This window comes from Netta rufina (assembly GCF_964035555.1).
Source record: "Netta rufina genome assembly, chromosome: 18".
Lineage (NCBI taxonomy): Eukaryota > Metazoa > Chordata > Aves > Anseriformes > Anatidae > Netta > Netta rufina.
The window spans coordinates 13,172,733-13,194,947 of NC_140142.1; the positions used below are offsets into that span (position 1 = coordinate 13,172,733).

The 22,215-nt window shown below is 51.8% G+C and overlaps 1 protein-coding gene across 1 annotated transcript; it reads left to right on the top strand.

Annotated features, from left to right (window-relative positions):
- Positions 1 to 1,108: 1,108 nt before the first annotated feature.
- Positions 1,109 to 21,227, top strand: LOC311216526 (uncharacterized protein; the record flags this gene model as incomplete). The annotated part of the gene is made up of 4 exons (XM_084298055.1): positions 1,109 to 2,039; positions 17,671 to 17,724; positions 18,561 to 19,486; positions 21,060 to 21,227. 4 exons carry the CDS (start codon positions 1,109 to 1,111, stop codon positions 21,225 to 21,227), a joined length of 2,079 nt encoding a protein of 692 aa, XP_084154181.1.
- Between the last annotated feature and the right edge of the window lie 988 nt (positions 21,228 to 22,215).

Here is a 22,215-nt window from a genome sequence, read left to right on the forward strand (position 1 = left end):
AGGTGTCTGCAGGGCAGAGCTGAGCACCCAGATTGTGGGATGGGGGCAGGAGGTGTGGGGACAGAGACCCAGCTGCAGGCAGGGACAGCTGCAGGCACCAGAGCCATGGGCAGAGAGTGAGAATGAGATACTCGCAGTGTCTCCATGGCAGAAGGGATTTGGGCATCTGCTTGCCATCCTTGCACTGGAGACACCTTCCCTGGAGCAACACCCTCCTTTCATTTCTCTCGCACCTTCAACCTCCAGCCATAGTGTCATCAGGACTTCTGCTGGGCTGCAGGCTGCCATGCACAAGGGCACAGCTCTGCCCTAGCAGCTCTGTGTTACCTAGCAGCCCCATGGGAAATACACATCAGTCCTAAGTCCATACAAATGCTGCTGCGTGGCTATATGTGGGCAGCTGTTATGATCCCTCTCTGTCCCTGGAGAAGAGCAGAGAGCTGAGATCCTCCTCAGGTATGATGAGATGGGTGCGGGGTTTGGAGATCTGCCCTTTGAACCTGGATTCCTCTGCTCTCAGCAGCATCCAGGTTGTTTTCAGGGGAACACCTGAGTGTGACCATCCTCCAGAGGTGCCCACACAGGGCAGCTGAGACCAGGACTGGTGGATACAGCAGCTGTCCGCACTCTGCCTTGAGGGATGGTCCCTTTGCCACCCAGGACCCCAAGATTTTCATGGGTGGGCAGTACAATTGCCAAGGTTTTATGCCTTGAATACCCCCCTCAGGCATCGGGGGGACTAGTATAAAGAAACAAACCAAAACATGCAAAAACCTTTGCTCTGCATTTGGATTAATTTTGAGAAAGAATGCTGACAAATTCCTAGTTTTGCCAAGCATACTTCATCTGAGACCACGCCATGTTCCATTTGTATACTGCTCTAGGGCAGGACCATCTCCTGCAGAGTCCCTTGACTCCTGAAGTATCAGTTTAAGATCAAAGAGAGCAACAGCCTTTCCCAAAGTGAAGAGGCAATTTTTTTTCAGGTTACTACAAGAAAATGAGTAGGTTTTCCTTACAGAGGTCTACCCTAGCATTTCACTCTTTTTCCTTCTTGGACAGGCCTCCCTATTCAGAGGAGGCAGATCTCCATTCCCGGGAGGATCAGATGTCCAACAGCAGCTCCATCACCGAGTTCCTCCTCCTGCCATTCGCAGACACACGGGAGCTGCAGATCCTGCATTTCATGCTCTTCCTGGGCATCTACCTGGCTGCTCTCCTGGGCAACGGCCTCATCCTCACTGCCGTAGCCTGCGACCACCGCCTCCACACCCCCATGTACTTCTTCCTCCTCAACCTCGCCCTCCTTGACCTGGGCTGCATCTCCACCACTGTCCCCAAAGCCATGGCCAATTCCCTCTGGGACTCCAGGGTCATCTCCTATGCAGGATGTGTTGCACAGGTCTTTCTTCTTCTACTCTTCCTTGCTGCAGAGTATTCTGTTCTCACTGTCATGTCCTATGACCGCTACGTTGCCATCTGCAAGCCCCTGCACTACGGGAGCCTCCTGGGCAGCAGATCTTGTGCCCAGATGGCAGCAGCTGCCTGGGGCAGTGGGGTTCTCTATGCTGTGCTGCACACTGCGCATGCATTTTCAATACCTCTTTGCCGAGGCAATACCCTGGACCAGTACTTCTGTGAAATCCCTCAGATCCTCAAACTCTCCTGCTTGGAATCAGACTACTGCAGGGAAGTTGGTCTTGTTTTTATTGGTGACTGTTTAGTATTTGGCTGTTTTGTTTTCATTCTTTTTTCTTATGTTCAGATCTTCAGGGCCGTGCTGAGGATGCCCTCTGAGCAAGGCAGGCACAAAGCCTTTTCCATGTGCCTCCCTCACCTGGCAGTGGTCTCCTTGTTTCTCAGCACAGCCATGTTTGCCTACCTGAAGCCCCCCTCCATCTCTTCTCCATCCCTAAACCTGGTGGTTGCAGTTCTGTATTCGGTGGTGCCCCCGACACTGAACCCCTTCATCTACAGCATGAAGAACCAGGAGCTCAAGGGTGAGGTTAGGAAAGTGATTTTATGGATGTTTCTGAATAATGATAAATTTCCCCTCTTTTTCCAGAAATGACTTAACTCGGTACCTCTGTGCAGGCCTGGTTCTTCTTTCATATCATTGTTGTTATTGTAACTTTGATATCATTTGTGTTTATTATGCTCTCAGAAAAATATTCATCCTAATTCTCCTGAGGAATGACACTGCTCTGTTTACTCTTGAAGCTTTATAAATGTATGTCTATCAGCAGATCAAAGCTCACTCTTATATAACATGTGATTAAAAAAAAAAAAAAGGCATCTCCACAGCATGTTGCCTGAAGGCTTGTCTCTTTTTTTTTTTTCAAGGCTGTTGCCAAGATCAGGGCTATGCAGCTGCTCCCCAGAAGGCTCATTGCCATGCTGTGAGTAGTGAGAGACCATGGGTACAATTTAGGAACACCCTGTTGTATCTAATGACAGCAGAAATGGTGAATGGTCACTGAGGTACATAGCCACAACTGTCCCATATGGGGCTGGGCAGAAGACAGCATCTGGGACAGGAATGTGGAGCTGTGTGGAGAGCCTAGGAGTTCTCCATGGGTAGCGTGTTCTCAGGGTGGGCAAGGAATGGAGCCTTACAAAGAGAGAAAATGCCCAAGATCTTGTCACCAAAACGGGTACCGCAAAATTTAGATGTCCTCAGGCAAAGAAGAGCATCACAGTTGTTGTGCAATTCATCAAAGAACCAGCATGCACAGGAAGGGAGGATGGAGAGGGATTCCTGTCACTCTCACAAAGTACCACCAGCTGGAACTAGAAAGACACCTAGAAACCCCCTAGAGTCCTTGGCAACATCCATTGCTCTTTCTGAGCACCTGCCAGAACTACACACCATAAAAAGCAGGATTAACAACAGTGATCCCAACCCAGCTGGGTCTACTTCCCACCTTGTGCAGCTCAGTCAGTGTGCTGGGGGCACCACAGCCTGTTTGGTCTGCTCGTAGCTCCACCAGCTCAGGACCCTGTGGGGAGCATGGGGAGGTGGCCAGAAACATCTGGAGAGGTGAGAGGAGGGATGGGGAGAGATCAGATGGAAGCTGACCATGGCTGGAAGTTGCCTAAAATACTGGTGTTCACCTAATCAAGACAAGGTCTGGACTGTGGGTACCCTAATGCATGCTCATGAGTTAGAGTAGAAGATAAGCCAGAAGTCCGCAGTTTCCTGGTGCTGCACTAGGTTGGGAAGTGGCTGAAGAAGGACTGGCGCCCTCTATTCTGCATCTCGTAACTCCATAATCTTTCCTGAAGGGTGGTATCAAAAGCCAAGTCTGGGGCCCTGTGCCAGGGCTTCCACTGATGGAAGCATGACACAGCAGCCATACCAGTTTGCTTCTGTTGCTCAGTCTAGCACACGTCCATGTGACAGTCTCCTCCAACCTGTGTGCTGAACCTTAGCCCCAAAGTCATCAGCAAGTCCTCAGCTTGGGTCCACCCCAGGGACTGGAGTGCAGCTGTGACCACAGGATGGACCAGCCCTCTCCTTGGGCCTGTCCATGGCTGGATGCCTCTGCATGCTGCCCTGGAAAAGAGAGCGTATTGATAATATGTTAAGGCCCCTTTTACCTTCTCTGTGTCTGTGGGGCCCTCAAGAAATGTCCCTCAGTCCTGAAATCAGACCCAGCTTCTTGCATCAGGAGCCTGGAGAAATTGCCCCAAAAGTTTCAGTCCTGTTGTGCACATAGGCAAATGCCCCGGCCCTCACTGCCCTTCTGCTTTAGCAGCCTCCCCCCTTCACCCAGCCCTGCCCCAGCCCCAGCATGTCCCTCACAGGGGTTCACAGACAGCCCTGCCTTGGGGCCTGCTGAGCTCTGGGCCCAGAGAGGGACCAGGCTGGGCTGGCTGTTCCCCTGGTACAGACCCTGAGCCCAGCAGGAGGATGGAGGTGCTCACCTTTCAGCGATCGGCTCTCCCCAGACTGAGGCGGAAGGCTGGTGCTGGGAACCGTGAGGGGCTGGGGCTGGTGGTAGCTTTCTTGGGTAGTTTCTCCTTTTTGTTCATGCTACAAGCTGGGCTGAATCTGTGCCCTGGGACACTCTGCTCGAAGACACTGTGGGTGTAGAGATAGTCTTTATTGTCTGACCACACTCATGGTAAGGAAATTTTTCGTAATGTCCAGATTGAACCGCCCCTGGTACAGCTTTGTGCCATTCCTTTGTGCCTGAAGATGACTTGAATCCTTTTCCAGACCCACCTTCCCTGTGCCCGCTGGGTCCACATTTCCTCTGTGGAGACTGCAGACATCTCATTTGCCTATAAAAGCCGAGATACCAAAAAGACACTATGAGAGAGTCAGCTCAGTCACAGTGGCATACATATTTTATAGGGGCTACAGGGAAAGAGAGCAGGTTGATGTTTCAGATGAAATGAGACGAAGCCAAATGTGTGTCGGAACATCACAATGGTACTTAACAACAACAACATCAAAATCAATGTCAACATAAACATAAAATAATATAATATATAACATAATATAATAACAATAATAATAATAATACAATGCATAGGAATGTACTTAATATACAATGAATATACTGTGAGTCAGTTGTGGAGACAGATGAAAAGTTTACCAGCAGTGAAAAACATCAACGAAATTACTTTGTTCAGTGCAACTTTCAGCTCCTGGAGTCTCATGCTGTAGATGAAGGGGATCACTGCTGGGGGCACCACTGAGTACAGAACTGCCACCACCAGGTCCAGGGATGAGAAGGACGGGGAGTGGGGCTTCAGGTAGCAGAAAAAGCCAGTACTGAGAAACAGGGAGACTGCGGCCAGGTGAGAGAGGCATGTGGAAAAGGCTTTGTGCCGCCCCTGCTCAGAGGGCATCCTCAGCACGGCCCTGATGATCTGAACATAGGAGAGCACAATGAATACAAAACACCCAAAGTCGATGAAAACATTACCCATAAGAACCCAAATTTCACAGAGGAAGGACTGTGAACAGGAGAGCTTGAGGATTTGGGGGATTTCACAGAAGAACTGGTCCACAGCATTGCCTTGGCAGAGGGGCAGGGAAAATGTATTGGCAGTGTGCAGCACAGCATTGAGAAAAGCAGAACCCCAGGCAGCTGCTGCCATCTGGGCACAAGCTCTGCTGCCCAGGAGGGTCCTGTAGTGCAGGGGCTTGCAGATGGCAACATAGCGGTCGTAGGCCATGATGGTGAGAAGAGAATACTCTGCTGACATCAAAAAGACAAACAGAAAGACCTGGGCAGCACATCCTGAGTAAGAAATGGCCCTGGCGTCCCAGAGGGAATTGGCCATGGCTTTGGGGACAGTGGTGGAGATGCAGCCCAGGTCGAGGAGGGCGAGGTTGAGGAGGAAGAAGTACATGGGGGTGTGGAGGTGGTGGTCGCAGGCTATGGCGGTGAGGATGAGGCCGTTGCCCAGGAGGGCAGCCAGGTAGATGCCCAGGAAGAGTGCGAAGTGCAGGAGCTTCAGCTCCCTTGTGTCTGCAAATGGCAGGAGGAGGAACTTGGTGATGGAGCTGCTGTTGGACATTTGATTCCTCTGGGCACGGGGACCTGTCTGAGGAGGGAAATACAGCAAAATGTTAGGCTCAGCCCTGTGAGCAAAACCTACTCTATTTCTTGTCAAACCTCAGAACTGCTGCTTCCCTTTCAGGAAAACCTCTGCTGCACGTTCCTTGGTAGAGCTCTGGTTTATGCTACCAGAGGGTGCCACTGGGAGCAAGGGACTCTGGAAGTCCTTGGCATTACTGCTGCACTCAAGTGAAATCTTGCCTGAGAGGCAAGGGCTCTGTCCATTAGAGCAGAGTAAGGGCAGCTATCCTGTCCCAAAGTCCTGGTCACAGCTGCCCTGGACAGGCACCGTTTTGAACTCAAAGATACCATCGTACTCAGGTGTTCCCTGAGAGAAGAGCCTGCATGCTGCTCAGAGTAAACGAATCCAGTTTCCAAGTGCAAATCTCCGATCTCCAGTTCTCCACGTGTAGCAAGGGATACAGAGGGATCACTGCAGCTAACACATAGAGGTTTCCAGCTGCATTTCCATGCCCTTAGCCGTCAGGTGTCTTCTCCATGGAAAGCACTGAGCTGCTATGCCAGAGCTGTGCCCTGGAGGGGGGCAGCCTGCAGCCCAGCAGAACTCTTGCAGGAAATGTTTTGAATGCTCTAAAAACAAGATGACCTGAAGACAGAGTGAGCTCATTCACGGCCCCACACACAGCATTTCCACAACCGTACATGTCATGACAGGACATGGAGGCTTTTCCTCAATTCATGTATCTGCATGACAGAACATGCAGCATTCTGAGCTGCACCTGACTTATCCCCTACATCACTGACTCCAAAGAAGAATCATGAACAAGTTCCCATGCCAATATCTCTGGTGGTCCATGCTGGGGGAGAGGAAGAGACTACAGGCCGTACTGTGGAAGACAGCAACAGTGCAGGGGTGGCAGAGAAATTTCAAAAGACCCCCTTCCATGTTTCTGGGAGCAGCTACCTCTCACTCCCTGCCCATGGATGTGTAGCCTGCAGCTGTCCCTGCCTGCAGCTGGGTCTCTGTCCCCACGCCTCCTGCCTGCAGCTCACAGCCCCCATCCCGCCTGCTGGGTGCTCAGCTCTGCCCTGCACACACCTCCTGGCAGCAGGGCTCTGCCCAGGGGCAGCTCACTGGGGGCATGTCTGAGAGACCAGGTCACACAGACCCTGCTGACACTGCACAGGTGGTGGTGGAGCATTCTATGGGCTGAGAGGCAGGAAAGGGAGTTTCTGGAGATTCTTCTAAACTTCCTTCTGATGGCGTATGAGTCTTAGGCTCTTCCAGGAAATAACAGCTTCTATTTCTATTCCCAGTGAGCCAAAAGAAGAGAAAACTGAAAGCAGAGGCTAAGGAAAGATGAGAGTGAAGTTCCCTTTGAAATTCCCTTGGTGTGCTGTGGAGCTGTGAACAGGCTGCCCCAGGCAGCAGCCTCCCACCAGCAGCAGGACCCTGCCCTGCCGGGGGGGCTCCTTCCACCCACAGCTTCTCTTTGCAGTGCCCTGGGCAGCTCCCCGGGCAGGCTGAGTGCTGAGCCTGGCAGGCGGCAGAGGCCCTGCCCCAGCACACAGCCCCTGGGGCACAGCAGGGACCCTGCTCTGCACCTCAGCCCTGGACACCCCTGCCTGCACCCTCGGCTTCACAGCCTGCAGCTGGCCCGCGAGAAGGGAGCCCTTGGGACTTGGACATTGAACCTGCAGCAGGGAACCCCTGCTCTGGTGATTGTGCTTCTCCACACTAAAGGAAAAACAAGTGTATCCAGCCTGATCTGCTGTGGGAAGTTCTGCCTATAGGAAAACCCTCCATGATACTCTTGTGAATTGCACTGCAGAAACAGGCCGTGTTATGTGCTTAGAAGATTTCTCCTCCTCTGAGCTCTTAGTATTCTCATATTCCATACAGCCCATAACCTCTCTTTCCCTTCTCTCCCCTCCCAGTGCCAGCTGCAGGCAGTGCCCCCAGCCTTGTGCGCTATGCACAGGAGCTGCTCCTGGGCAGAGCTGTCTCTCTGCAGCACTGCCCGCTTGCCAGGAGCTCCCCTTGGGCCCAGGAGCCCGGCCCAGCTCAGCAGCAGAGGCCCAGCCCAAGGCCTCCCTTGCTCTGCCCCCCACCAGGCTCCCTGCACATGGCCCTGGGGCTGCAGGGGAACCTGCTGGCAAACAGCCTGAAGGAATCCCTGGGGCTCCAGCCCTCACCTGGGCAGACACACTTCTTGACAGTAGGCTCTTTTCTCTTAGCACAAAAACAATTATCTGTAGCAGTCTTCTCTTCTCATCCCAGTTGATGGTGGGACACGCAGACATGGTCATGGAAGTAACTCCTTTAACCCTCTGCTTAAGGAAGGGATTCAGCAGAGTCACTCGAGGCATCTCATGCTGGGTTTTTGTCCTGGGGCTGGAATGGGACTCAGATCCCTCCCATGCCTGCCACAAATCTACGGGACCTGGGATTCCTCTGCACTCAGTTTAGGTGTGCATAACATGGGCAGCTGCAGGTGAGCTCCTTGTCTCATCTCCAGGATTATTAATGGAGATGGAAGAAATCTGGGAGTTGCAAACACCTGGTGACATGTCAGGGGGCAGAGGTACGTGCAGGTATCTGTGAGCTCTCATGGAGGAACCGTGAGGGACAGGGCAGCACCTGGGGGCATCCCCTTGGAGGCTGGTGGGGAATGCCTTTGGCCAGCTGAAATGACAGCAAATGCACCCATTTAGGACAACTAAACCTGTCCCTCCTCAGTAGGCTCAGGGCAGCCTGTAGAGGCATCCACCTGACCCAATGGAGACCTGTGCCACAGGGAGAGCTGAGTCTCTCTCTCCCTCTTCTCCATCTGGTTTTCCCTCCATCTCCAGGGACTGTAACGGCACTTGTCTCATGGACATCCCTACATTGCCTAATGAAATTCGGGGCAGCTGCTCCATGTAATAGCCAATTCCAGGCCTGCAGTGCTACCTGAGATGCCAACATTGCCCAACACCACTGGAGCATGCAGCTGACACCGGCAGCACAGGACCCACAGGACAGCTCTGGCCATTCATACCTGGTACTTAATGGGCACTCCCGAGGGCATCTCTGACAGACCTGGTGCTTATGAGCAAGTGACTGCTTCCCAGGGCTGCAGCGAGCCAAGGTCTGTCCTTCCTGTATCCAGCAGAGGCAGGCAGTGCATGGCTATGAGGCACGTCACACTGGGGCTTCCACTTGTGTCCTTTGGTTTGCAAACACTGCTGCTGCATCTTACCCCCATCCCTTACTCAGTCAAGACATAGCCCAGTGATTTTTTTCTGTGTCCCTGTATCACAGGATGCCCATAGACAAGGACATTTTCAGCAGCCCCTTCTCCTGCCTGGAGATCAGCCCCAGCTCCAGCACTGGCCCTCAGGGCTGCACCAACACCACAAAGGCCCTCTGCTGTCAGGGCAGCACAGCCCAGGCCTGTTTCCTTCTGGCCTCAGGAACACCAGGGCATACTGTGCTTCAGGCCAATTATTTCATCCTCCTAGGGCCATCTGCCATCCACGGCAGCTTGTCTCTGCTGTGAAGGAAAGCCTCTTCATGCCCAGGCTCTTGGCACAGGATCTGGGACAAGCCTGAGTTTGGCCCTTGTGCCACAGCTGAGGTGCTGCAGCCCAGATGTGCCCCAATGCCCTCAGCCTGGGGCACAGGCAGGAGGAGCTGGATCCGCGCCTGCTGTCACAGGGCTGGGACATTGATGGAAGAGCTGCTGAGGTGTGGGGGGACAGGTCCCTTAGCTTGGGGTGCTGTGCTGGATGGGGGCAGATTCTTCAGAAGAGACAAGCAGGGATGATAAACAGCAAATACGTTTGCCATTCCCACGTGTACCACCTCTGCCTCCTGCATGGCAGACCGGGGGATGGTGCTGAGGTCTTCTGAAATCTCAGAGCCCCGTGTGATATCTGGGAAGGAAAGCCCTAGCATGCGCTGCAATTCCTCCATATAAGACCTACTACTTCTCCAGGTGAGCAACATGCAGTGAAGAGGAATTCAGGTATACTGAGGGGCTGCTGCATCCCAGGTGCCTTCATGCCTTCACTCCCATCGTTTGAAAAAAGCCCAGCCCCAGAAGAAGCCTCAAACCCCACCTTCCTGGGAGGGCTCCCAGTAACAGAGGCGTGTTAGTGCAAGAACACAGCAGGGACTTCTCCAGTGCTCCACTTCCTTTATTCCATGGGCTTTGTCACCATTTGGAGATGTCCCTTGTGGATTTGTCAGGAAATGTTGGAAAATAACAGGGTAGAAGGGAAGTATCTTTTTCTCAGGACAAGAAGGGAAACCTCTCATTTCTCTCCCAGCCTGTTCTGTCTCCTTGCTGATGACCTTATAGGACTTCAAATGACACGTGCTGATGTCACAGAGGGGGACCTGCATCACCAGGATATCGTCACTGGAGCAGCAGCAGTGCTGGCACTTCCCTGCGAGGCCTGGCCCCTGCTGGGCACTGCTTGGGTGCTCCCCAGCGCTGTCCTTCTGTGGCCAGGAGTGGGGTCAGCAGGAAGCAAGCTTGCACTGGGCGACCCTCACTGACGGGCAGAGGAGCAGGGGCACCTTGCAGAAGAGCTGTGGTTGAGGAGCCAGGGTGGGCATCCCTTGTCCTGATCTGAGGGCCAGCAGCAAGCGAGATGGAGGGGACTGGACAGTACTAGTGGCTTCTGCGAGAGCCCTTTCTGAGGGTCCCACTGGGCTCAGGGGACAAAGGGGCAGCCAGGACCCCTGGTTCCTGATGATGGGTCCTGTCCTGAGCCCAAGGGCTCCTCTGGGCATGGCTCAGCCTCCTTGTGATTGGGACAATCCAGGACCAGGTTTCCCTGGGAGCTGCTGCCTCTTTGGGATCTGGATCTGGGAGGAAAGTCCTTTGGTGTCCCAGAGACTGGTGTGGTCTGCAGCTCCCACAGACCTCTCAGGAATGTGCCAGAAATGCCTGAGTTGGAAATCAAGCCTTCCCCTTGTACTGCACTCCTTCAGGGGAACCAGCCCCTCCTGTGCCACCAGGCTGGCAGAGCATGTCCTCAGTGCTGAGATGCCATCCCTGGATGGCCACAATCCTGGTGCTGCATCATTTCCACATGCCTAATGAGGTGGTTTTACCCAGAAATGCAGGCAAACTCCACAGCAACTGCTCTTTCACTTCCCCACCTACAAGGAAAAGGGGGAGAAAATATGATGAAAAGAGCTCAAGGGTTGAGGTAAAACAGGTCACTCACCAAATATTGTCATGGGCACCAATTATCATCACAGGCATACAAGCATTTTGTCAGCTTCATAGTTGCTGACCACAGTCTTCATTTTGGTTTTATTTCAGTGTAGTAGTTGTGTTTGGCCTCAGCACTGTGTTGGATAGCATATTACATACTCTGTGTGTTCCCTGTTGTGCTGTTTATCCTTTGTGGGGGCTGGTTTATGGTTATTAGTTTACTCTACTGTGTAACACTGCCTTCTGTTGTGATAAAATTACTGGCCATGAGACAAATCTGGTAGTCGTACGCAGCATTGCTGTCACCTCCATACTTGAGGACCCTTCTCTCGGGAACTTTTCATAGTGGCAGGGAGTGTGGGAGAATATGGGCAGGCTCCTAGAACAGTGAGCACCTGAACAGTGAGGTCTCTGCTCAACATCTCAGGCGATACCCACCCCCTACCGGCCCTGCCTTCCCAGGTGCCCTTATGCAATAGGTTTGAGGCCCTGGAGCTTGAGAGACCGGTAGCTGAGGAAGAGGTAGAAAGTCTACCCAGGAGGATGCCTAGGGCGAGGAAGTCGACTCAACGCCTCAGGACTGCCTCCACCAAGACAGAAAGAAGGGTGATTGTGGTGGGTGACTCCCTTCTCAGGGGAGCAGAGGGCCCTATTTGTTGGCCTGACCCTACCCGCAGGGAAGTCTGCTGCCTCCCTGGGGCCAGGGTCAGGGACATTGCCAGAAAGCTTCTCAACCTGGTTTGCCCCTCTGACTGAAATCCTCTTTTGATAGTCCAGGCTGGCAGTGATGACATTAAAGAGAGAAGCCTGAAGACTATCAAACGGGACTTTAGGGGACTGGGATGGTTAGTGGATGGAGCACGAGTACAGGTGGTGTTTTCGTCTATCCCTACGGTGGCAGGGACGGGTACAGAGAAGACACGGAAAGTCCACCTGGTAAACACGTGGCTCAGAGGCTGGTGCCAACACAGAAATTGTGTGTTTTTGACAATGGGGCGCTTTACTCGGCACCCGGCCTGATGGCCACAGATGGGTCCCTATCTCTAAGGGGAAAATGGGTCCTAGGCCGGGAACAAGTGGGGCTCATTGAGAGGGCTTTAAACTAGGTAAGAAGGGGGACGGGGCTGAAACAAGGCTTGTTAGAGCTGTGCCAGGGGTAGCAATGGCAAGGCTGGGAGAGCAGGCAATGGCCCAACTGAAGTGCATCTACACTAATGCACTTAGCATGGCTAAGAAACAGGAGCTGGAAGCCATCATGCGGCAGGCAGGTTATGACTTGGTTGCCATCACGGAAATGTGGTGGGACCACTCTCATGACTGGAGTGCTGCAATGTCTGGCTACAGGCTCTTCAGACAGGACAGGCAGCGCAGAAGAGGTGGTGGTGTGGCTCTCTATATCAGAGAGTGTTTTGATGTCGTAGAACCAGGATGAGGAGACTGATGAGGAATTCTATAGGCAGCTGACAGAAGTTGCGAAATCGTCAGTGCTTTTTCTCGTGGGGGACTTCAACTTCCCAGATATATCCTGGAAACACAACACAGCCCAGAGAAAGCAGTCTAGGAGGTTCCTGGAGAGCGTGGAAGATAGCTTCCTGATGCAGCTGGTTAGTGAGCATACCAGGGGAGGTGCCCCGCTAGACCTTCTGTTCACAAACAGAGAAGGACTGGTGGGAGATGTGGTGGTTGTAAACTGTCTTGGGCAGACTGACCATGAAATGGTAGAGTTCTCCATTCTTGGAGAAGCCAGGAAGGGGACCAGTAAAACTGCTGTATTGGACTTCTGTAGGGCTGACTTTGAGCTGTTCAGGACACTAGTTGGCAGAGTCCCTTGGGAGGTGGTTCTGAAAGGAAGAGGAGTACAGGAAGGCTGGGCACTCTTCAAGAAGGAAATCTTAATGGCCCAGGTGCGCTCTGTCCCCTTGTGCCCAAAGACGAGCTGAAGGGGAAGAAGACCAGCCTGGCTGAACAGAGAGTTGCAGCTTGAGCTTTGGAGAAAAAAAGAGGGTTTTTAATCTTTGGAAAAGAGGGCAGGCCACTTGGGAGGAATATAAGGATGGCAGAGGAGCTGGCCAAGCCACTTTCTATCATTTATCAACAGTCCTGGCTATCAGGGGAGGTCCCAGTAGACTGGAGGCTAGCAAACGTGACGCCCATTTACATGAAGGGCTGGAGGGTAGACACGGGGAACTACAGGACTGTCAGTTTGACCTCAGTGCCAGGGAAGCTCATGGAGCAGATTATCTTGAGAGTCATCATGCGGCACTTACAGGGCAAGCAGGTGATCAGGCCCAGTCAGCATGGATTTATGAAAGGCAGGTCCTGCTTGACGAACCTGATCTCCTTCTATGACAAAGTGAAGCACTTGGTGGATGAGAGAAAGGCTGTGGATGTGGTCTACCTTGACTTCAGCAAGGCTTTTCACACCATTTCCCACAGCATTCTTCTCAGGAAACTGGCTGCTCGGGGCTTGGACTGGTGCACGCTTTGTTGTGTTAAAAACTGGCTGGATAGCCGGGCCCAAAGAGTTGTGATGAATGGAGTCAAATCCAGCTGGAGGCCGGTCACTAGTGGTGTTCCCCAGGGCTTGGTGCTGGGGCCAGTCCTCTTTAATATCTTTACTGATGATCTGGATGAGGGCATCGAGTGTACCCTCAGTAAGGTCGCAGATGACACCTAGTTAGGTGTGTGTGTCAATCTGCTTGAGGGTAGGAAAGCTCTGCAGGAGGATCTGGATAGGCTGGACTGATGAGCTGAGGTCAACTGCATGAAGTTCAACAAGGCCAAGTGCCGGGTCCTGCACCTGAGGCGCAATAACCCCAAGCAGAGCTTCTGGCTGGGAGATGAGTGGCTGGAAAGTTTCGAGGTGGAGAAGGACCTGTGAGTATTGGTGGATCGTCGGCTGAATATGAGCCAGCAGTGTGCTCAGGTGGCCAAGAAGGCCAACAGCAGCCTGGCTTGTATCAGAAGCAGTGTGGCCAGCAGGTTTAGGGAAGTGATCATCCCCCTGTACTCAGCTCTAGTGAGGCCGTACCTCGAATACTGTGTTCAGTTTTGGGCCCCTCACTACAAGAAGGACATCAAGGTGCTCGAGCGAGTCCAGAGAAGGACGACGAAGCTGGTGAGGAGTTTGGAGAAAAAGTCTTACAAGGAGCGGCTGAGGGAGCTGGGCTTGTTCAGCCTGGAGAAAAGGAGGCTCAGGGGCGACCTTATCACTCTTTATAAGTATCTTAAAGGAGGCTGTAGTGAGGTGGGGATTGGTCTATCCTCCCTTGTGCCTGGTCACAAGATGAGGGGGAATGGGCTAAAGTTGCGCCAGGGGTGTTTTAGGTTGGATATTTGGAAGAACTTTACTGAGAGGGTTGTTAGGCATTGGAATGGGTTGCCCAGGGAAGTGGTGGAGTCACCATCCCTGGAGGTCTTTAAAAGACATTTAGATGTAGAGCTTAGTGATATGGTTTAGTGGAAGACTTGTTAGTGTTAGGTCAGAGGTTGGACTCGATGATCTTGAGGTCTCTTCCAACCTAGACAATTCTGTGATTCTGTGATTCTGTGATCCTTATGGGTTCCTTCCAACTTTGGATATTTAATGATTCCATGATTCTATGATAAAAGACAACAGAACATTTAAAAGAGAACAGAATATGTTTAGCTCTGCCTGAGACACGACTCCTTTTGCTCTGCTGACAGCCTCTGCAGGCCGCCCTGCACATAAGGAGTAGGGACATGTTCAGTTGTCCTACATGTGGCATCTGCTGCCATTTCAGTTACCCAAAGGAATGCCTCCACCTGACTCACAGAGGATCAAGCACAAATTTCACCAGGTATTTCCATCTGAACAGCTCCTGCCTGTCCTCCGTCTCCACTTAGGAGCTATTGTGGCTCAGTAATTCGCATTAATGTGCCACTGTTGCGGACACCTGAACTGAGGCCAGAGGAATCCCAGCTCCAGTTGGTCTGTGCCAGACATGGGAGGGATCTGAGCCCCCTTCCAGCCCCAGGAATAACAAGCAGCATGAGATGCCTTGACTGACTCTGCTGAATTCCTTCCTCAAGTGGGGATGAAGGAGATCAGTCCCTGGCCATGACTTCATGTCCAAAGTAATACTGGGAAAAAAAAAGATGTGATTGTTACAATTAATTGGTGTTCTGTAAGGAGAAATGACCCTGGTGTGAAGAAGTGTGTGTGCCATGTGAGGAAGGGAACCCAAGGGATTCCTTCAGGCTGTTTCCCAGCAGGTTCCCCTGCAGCCCCCGAGCCGTGTGCAGGGAGCCTGGTGGGGGGCAGAGCAAGGGAGGCCTTGGGCTGGGCCTCTGCTGCTGAGCTGGGCCGGGCTCCTGGGCCCAAGGGGAGCTCCTGGCAAGCGGGCAGCGCTGCAGAGAGACAGCTCTGCCCAGGAGCAGCTCCTCTGCACAGCGCAGCAGGGCTGGGGGCACTGCCTGCAGCTGGCTCGGGGAGGGGGGAGAAGGGAAAGAGAGGTTACGGGCTGTGTGGGATGTGAGAATACTGAGAGCTCAAAGGAGGAGAAATCTTCCTAGCATATAACACGGTAAGTCCCTTTCTGCAGTGTATTGCACCGGAATATCAGGGAAGGTTTCAAGACTGAGAACTTCCCATAGAAGATCAGGCCAAATGCACTTGGTATTTCTTTAGTGTGGAAAAACACAAGCTCCAGCGCAGGGGTTCCCTGCTGCAGGGTCAGTGTCCAGGCCCGGAGGGTTCCCTTGTCTCAGGCCAGCTGCAGGCTGTGAAGCCAGGGGTGCAGGCAGGGGTGGCCAGGGCTGTGGTGCAGAGCAGGGTCCCTGCTGTGCCCCAGGGGCTGTGTGCTGGGCCAGGGCCTCTGCCGCCTGCCAGGCTCAGCACTCAGCCTGCCCGGGGAGCTGCCCAGGGCGCTGCGGGGAGAAGCTGCGGGTGGAAGGAGCCCCCCCAGCAGGGCAGGGTCTTGCTGCTGGTGGGAGGCTGTTAACCTGGGGCAGCCAGCTCACAGCAACACAGCACATCTACAGGGTATTTCCCACAGGTTTTTCATTAGCATTGTCAAGGCAACAAATATTTTAAAGACATAGAGCTTTCTTGACTCTCTCTTTTCTGTTTCCATTTGCTGAGGAAGCTGGGAGGATACATTAATGGAAGAGAAAACGTTCAGTTTGGGCAAGAGGCTGACAGCTCTCTCCCAATTCAGACTGAAACCTGATAATGGCTTGTCAACATCTCTGTAGCCTAAGTCTGCACCACCATCTTGTTTCTGGCCACTGAATCTTTTCTTCTGATCTGCTTTTCTGGACTATCAATCTGTTTATTGTCCCATCACGTGCCATGCTGCTCAGAGGTTTCTGTAGGGCAGATCTGAGTGCTCAGAGATACTCAGATGGGAGTAGACTGAGAAACAGCTGCAGGAATAAACAGCTCCAGGCACTGAAGATAGGTCAGGGAAGGAGGGAGGTGCTGTACAGGGTAGATTTGGGCATCCTTCTCTCAGTTGCTGCAATGCAGATACTTTATTCTGTGTAAGTCCCCTCGTCTCCTCTCCCAGCCAAAACTACTGCCAAGAAGATCATAGAATGAATCCTATCATAGAATGGTTTGTGTAGGAAGTTACTTTAAAGATCATTGAGTTCCCAATCCCCTGCCATGGGCAAGGGCACCTTCCACTAGACCAGGCTGCTCAAAACCTGGCCTTGTAAACTTCCAGGGTTGGGGCACCCACAACTTCTCCTAGCAACCTGTTCCAGTGCCTCACCACACTCTGAGTGAAGAATTTCCTCCTAATCTCTAATCTGAATCTGCCCTCTTTTAGTTTAAAACCACTCCCCCTTGTCCTATCATTATCTACCCAAGTAAAGAGTCCTTCTCCGTCTTTTTTATACGTCCCCTTCAAATACTGGAAGGTGGCAATGAGGTCACTCCGAAGCCTTTTCTTCTTCAGGCCGAATGTCCCCAGCACTCTCAGCCTTTCTTCATAGGAGAGGTGCTCCAGCCCTTTGATCATCTTTGTGGCCCTCCTCTGGACCCACTCTAACAGCTTCACATCCTTCTTGTGCTGGGAGCTGCAGACCTGGAGACAGTACTCCAAGTTGGGCCTCACCTGGGCAGAGCAGAGGGGAACCATCACCTCCCTCGACCTGTTGGCCACTCCTCTGTTGATGCAGCTCAGGATGGAGTTAGCCTTCTGGGCTGCAGGCAATCACTGCTGGATCATGTGGGGCTGATCATGGTGTCCAGGGCATGAGCTGCCATGTCTGCAACCAGAGCCCCAGAAGAGGAGAGGTGCCTCTCAGTGTGCATGCTCCCCTTTCCTATTGCATGACAGAGGGGTTGCCAGTGACTGCTCAGCATCCCTGGGGTCTGTTCACAACTGGGTGAGGCTTTCTGGGGGGGTTCTCTGCCTCTTTGTCTTCCACTGAGTGAGCACTGTGATATTTCCCCACATTTTCTCCACCCGTTCATGCTGCTCCTGCTATCGTGTTCAGGCTCTCTAGGGATGGGGGTTTCAGGTGCAGTTCCAAAAATGACCCTGAACATCCTGCCACAGATGTATCTGCATAGCAGTGAGGTGTTCCATCACCCATCTGACTTCTGGGACCACAGACAATGCAGTGCAAGACGGTGGGTAATATGCCAACGATCCCTTCAGAAGACCACATCTTTTACCATTTCCCTGTTTTCTAATCTGTGTCACCTGGGCAGTGCAGTTGACAGGGCATGGGAAATAAGCAGGCTCTCCACCTTAGAAAACTCATCAGCCTCCATGTAGTGTCAAGTCAAGCTATTCTCCACAAGGGCGCAACTTGGTCTGGCTGTCTGAGTGAGAAGCCATCTCCCATTAGTCACTGCACATCTGGGCTGAGAAGGAGAGAGAGAGGAGATTGGAGAGCTGCACTTTGGATGTGGACCCCCCCTGCTATGTTGTGTTCCTTTTCAGAGAAACTTCTGAGTGTGGTCATCCTAGCACTTAGAGAGGAAGGATGGGGCAAAGGTAGGAAGAAGACCAATGGAGAGACCAGATCTTCTGATGCTGCACTAAGGCCCAGGGTACACTTCTGACTCTCAGGACTCGCTAGTGTTCAGGTTGAAAGAAATCCAAGTGCTTTGGATTTCCCCTCTGTCGTGGTTTCAGCTAGGATAGAGTTAATTTTCCTCCTAGTAGCTGGTAGGGTGCTGTGTTTGGGATTTAGGATGAGAATAATGTTGATATCACACTGAATTTTTAATTGTTGCAGAACAGTTCTTCCACTAAGCCAAGGACTTTTCAGCTTCTCATGCTGTCCCGCAAGCAGGCAGTCTGGGAGTGCAGCGGGAGCAGGGAGGGGACAAAATCAGGACAGCTGACCCAAACCGGCCACAGGGGTATTCCGTACCATCTGACATCATGCTGAAGAATTAATATAGGGGGGACGGCTGGGTGGGGGGACCGGCTGCTCGGGGATAGGCTGGGCATCAGTCAGCAGGTGGTGAGTAATTGCATTGTGCATCACTTGTTTTGTAAACATTAACAGTAGTAGTACTAGTATCACTATAATTATTATTTTCCTTTCTTTTCTGTCCTAATAAACTGTCTTTATCTCAACTCAGAGCCTTTCATTTCTTTCTAATTCTCTACCCCATCCCAGAGAGGGATGGGGGAGGGTGAGCAAATGGCTGTGTGTCCAGCAGGGTTAAACCACAACACCCTCTTTTAATGAATGTGCGTCTGATGTGACAAGGAATGCAGACAGTGTATCACTAAGTTTCAGAGGTTTCTGCAACAAACTGAGTAGGTTTCACTCAAAGACGTCTGTCCAAAACTGTCACTGCATTTTCCTTCTTCAACAGGTCCCCATTCCCAGGGGAATCAAATGTCCAACAGTAGCTCCATCACCGAGTTCCTCCTCCTGCCATTCACAGACACGCGGGAGCTGCAGCTCCTGCACTTCGTGCTCTTCCTGGGCATCTACCTGGCTGCCCTCCTGGGCAACAGCCTCGTCCTTACAGCCATAGCCTGCAACCACCGCCTCCACACCCCCATGTACTTCTTCCTCCTCAACTTTGCCCTCCTCGACCTGGGCTGCATCTCTACCACTCTCCCCAAAGCCATGGCCAATTCCCTCTGGGACACCAGGGCCATTTCCTATGCAGGATGTGCTGCACAGGTCTTCCTGTTTGTCTTCTTGTTTTCAGCAGAATATTCTCTTCTTACTGTCATGGCCTATGACCGCTACATTGCCATCTGCAAGCCCCTGCACTACGGGACTCTCCTGGGCAGCAGAGCTTGTGCCCAGATGGCAGCAGCTGCCTGGGGCAGTGGGATTCTCAATGCTCTGCTGCAAACTGGTAACACATTTTCCCTGCCCCTCTGCCAAGGCAATGCTGTGGACCAGTTCTTCTGTGAAATTCCCCAGATCCTCAAGCTCTCCTGCTCACACTCCTACTTCAGGGAAGTTGGGCTTGTCATGCTTAGTGCATGCTTTGCTTCTGGATGTTTTGTGTTCATTGTGCTCTCCTATGTACAGATCATCAGGGCCGTGCTGAGGAGGCCCTCTGAGCAGGGACAGCACAAAGCCTTTTCCACGTGCCTTCCTCACCTGGCCGTGGTCTGCCTGTTTGTCAGCACTGGAGCTTTTTCTTACCTGAAGCCCCCCTCCATCTCCTTCCCATTCCTGGACCTGGTGGTGGCTGTTCTGTACTCGGTGGTGCCTCCAGTGCTGAACCCCCTCATCTACAGCTTGAGGAATGAGGAGCTCTTGAATTCTGTGAAGAAAGTGATTTCCTGGAGTTTTTTCAATAGTTATAAAATTATTGCCTCTTTCCATAAATGACTCCCAGCATATCCGATGTCAGACCTGTGTTTTGCTTGTTTTCATTTTTATAGGTAATTATGTTTTTTCTGTTCCTGCACACTTTGGGATTTCTCTCACTTCATATGAAGTGGGATGTATTAACTAACTCTAACACTGGAATACAGTGCTACGATCTGTTCAGAAAAGATAGCCACGGAAAGGGTAGGTGGGGTTGTTGCTCTCTATGGATTGATTGCTAAGAGAGACCTCTTAGAAACAGCCACAGACATGTTGAGAGCTTGTGGGTAAAAACTAAGGACTGGACCAATAAAGGACACCTGGTGGTTGGGGTCTACTCAAAGCTGCCTGGTCAAGGGGAGCCTGTTGATGAGGCTTTCTTGCTTCAGCTATAAGGAGCATCATGCTTGCACACTCTCATGGTAATGGGGGACTTCGACCACCTGGATGTCTCCTGGAAAACCTACACAGCAGGCTGTAAGCAATGCAGGAGACTCCTAGAGTGCATAACTTTCTGGTCCAGGTATTAGACAAACCAACCAGAGAAGTGTTACTTGACCTAGTGCTCACCAACATGGTAGAGCTCTTTAAAGATGTCTCAGAATCACAGAATCATCTAGATTGGAAGAGACCTCCGAGATCACCTAGTCCAACCTCTGACCTAACACTAACAAATCCTCCACTAAACCATATCACTAAGCTCTACATCTAAACGTCTTTTAAAGACATCCAGGGATGGTGACTCAACCATTTCCCTGGACAGCCTATTCCAGTGCCTGGGAAGAGTACAGGGATGCAGTCCAGATGTGCAGGGATGGCATAAGGAAAGCCAAGGCACGGATGGAACTGAGCTTGGTAAGGGATGCAAAGAATAACAAGAAGAGACTCTATAGGTACTTTGCTCTGGAAAGAAAAGACAAGGAGAGAGTATCTCCTCTGATGGATGAGAATGGTGAACTGCTAATGACAGACATGGAGAAGGCTGAGGTACTCAACAATTTCTTTGCCTCAGTCTTCACTGCCAGTCAGGCTTTCAAAGTCTTTTGTTCTCTTAACCTCTAGATGGAGGCTGGGGGAGCAAAGTTGCACACACTGTAAGTGAAGAGGAGGTTTGAGACCACCTGATGTTACTAAACAAGTACAAATCTACAGGGCCTGATGACATGCATCTGAGGGTCCTGAGGGAATTGGCTGATGTAGTTGCCAAGCCACTCTCCATCATATTTGAAAAGTCGTGGCAGTAAGGCAAAGTCCCTGGTGACTGGGAAAAAGAAAGAGGGAAACATCACTCTTAATTAGGCTAGAAAGGAAGATTGGGGGAACTACAGAAGGGTAAGCCTCACCTGGCAAGATCATGCAATGGGTCCTCTTGGAGGCAATGTTAAGGCACATACATGACAAGGAGGTGATCTGGGACAGCCAGCATGGCTTCACCAAGGGCAAATGGTGCCTGACCAATCTGGTGGCCTACAATGGAGTGACAGTATCAGTTGACAAGGGAATACTGACCAATGTCATCTACCTGGATCTCTTTAAGGCTCTTAAAACAGTTCTACATGACATCCTGATCTCCAAGTCGGAGACATATGGATTTGATGGCTGGACCATTCATTGGATAAGGTGTTGGCTTGAAGGTGGCACTGGCAGACTATTGATCAATGGCTCTGTGTCCAAGTGGAGGCTGGTGATGAGTGTTATCCCTTAGGGGTCTGTCCTGGGACTGGTATTGTTTAATATCAATAACATAGACAGTGGGATTGAGTGCACCCTCAGCAAGGTTGCTGATGACACTAAGCTGAGTGGTGTGGTTGATACAATAGCAGGAAGAGACGCCATCCAAAGGGACCTGGACAGGCTTGAGAAGTAGGCCAACGTGAACCTAATGAGGTTCAACAAGTCCAAGAACAAGGTGCTGCACCTGGGCCAGGGAAATCCTGGATGTGAGTACAGACTAGGAGAAGAACTCACTGAGAGCAGGCCTGCAGAGAGGGACCTGGGGGTTCGGGTGTATGCAAGGCCCAACATGAGCCAGCAGTGAGCACTTGTACCCCAGAAGGCCAACTGCATCCTGGGCTGCATCAACAGATGAGTGGCCAGCAGATCAAGGGAGGTGATGGTCCCCGCTCTGCTCTGCCCAGGTGAGGCCCAACTTGGTGTACTGTTTCCAGGACTGCAGCTTCCAGAACAAGAAGGGTTTGGATCTGTTAGAAAAGGTCCATTTGCTGTCCTAATGAACTATCTTTATCTCAACCCACATGCTTTCATTTCTTTCTGCTTCTCTCCCCCATCCCAGAGACAGAAGAGGGTGAGTGAGAGAATGGCTCTGTGGTGCTTAGCTGCCAGACGGGTCAAACCACAACACCTGCACTTAAAATGACTGTTGGGACCCTGAGAAACTCATGCTGGGTCATGTGTGACAAACTCAGACTGAAAGACTCTAGAGCAGGTGACTTTGAGTGGCTGTGGCAGAGCCCAGCATCTTGCTCCAGTCTGGGAATATGTCCCCTTCCAACTAGGGAAATTAGAATGGATTAATATGAACAGACCCATCAGGTCAATATGCACAGTAAGGGGAAGTAATAGTTGTTGTGCTGTAGCTGCAGCAGGCAATAGGCCTTGGACTGAGCCTCAGAAGGCTCAAGCAGATCTAATCCAGTTCACCCATGAGCTAAGACAAACACTGTGAGCAGAGT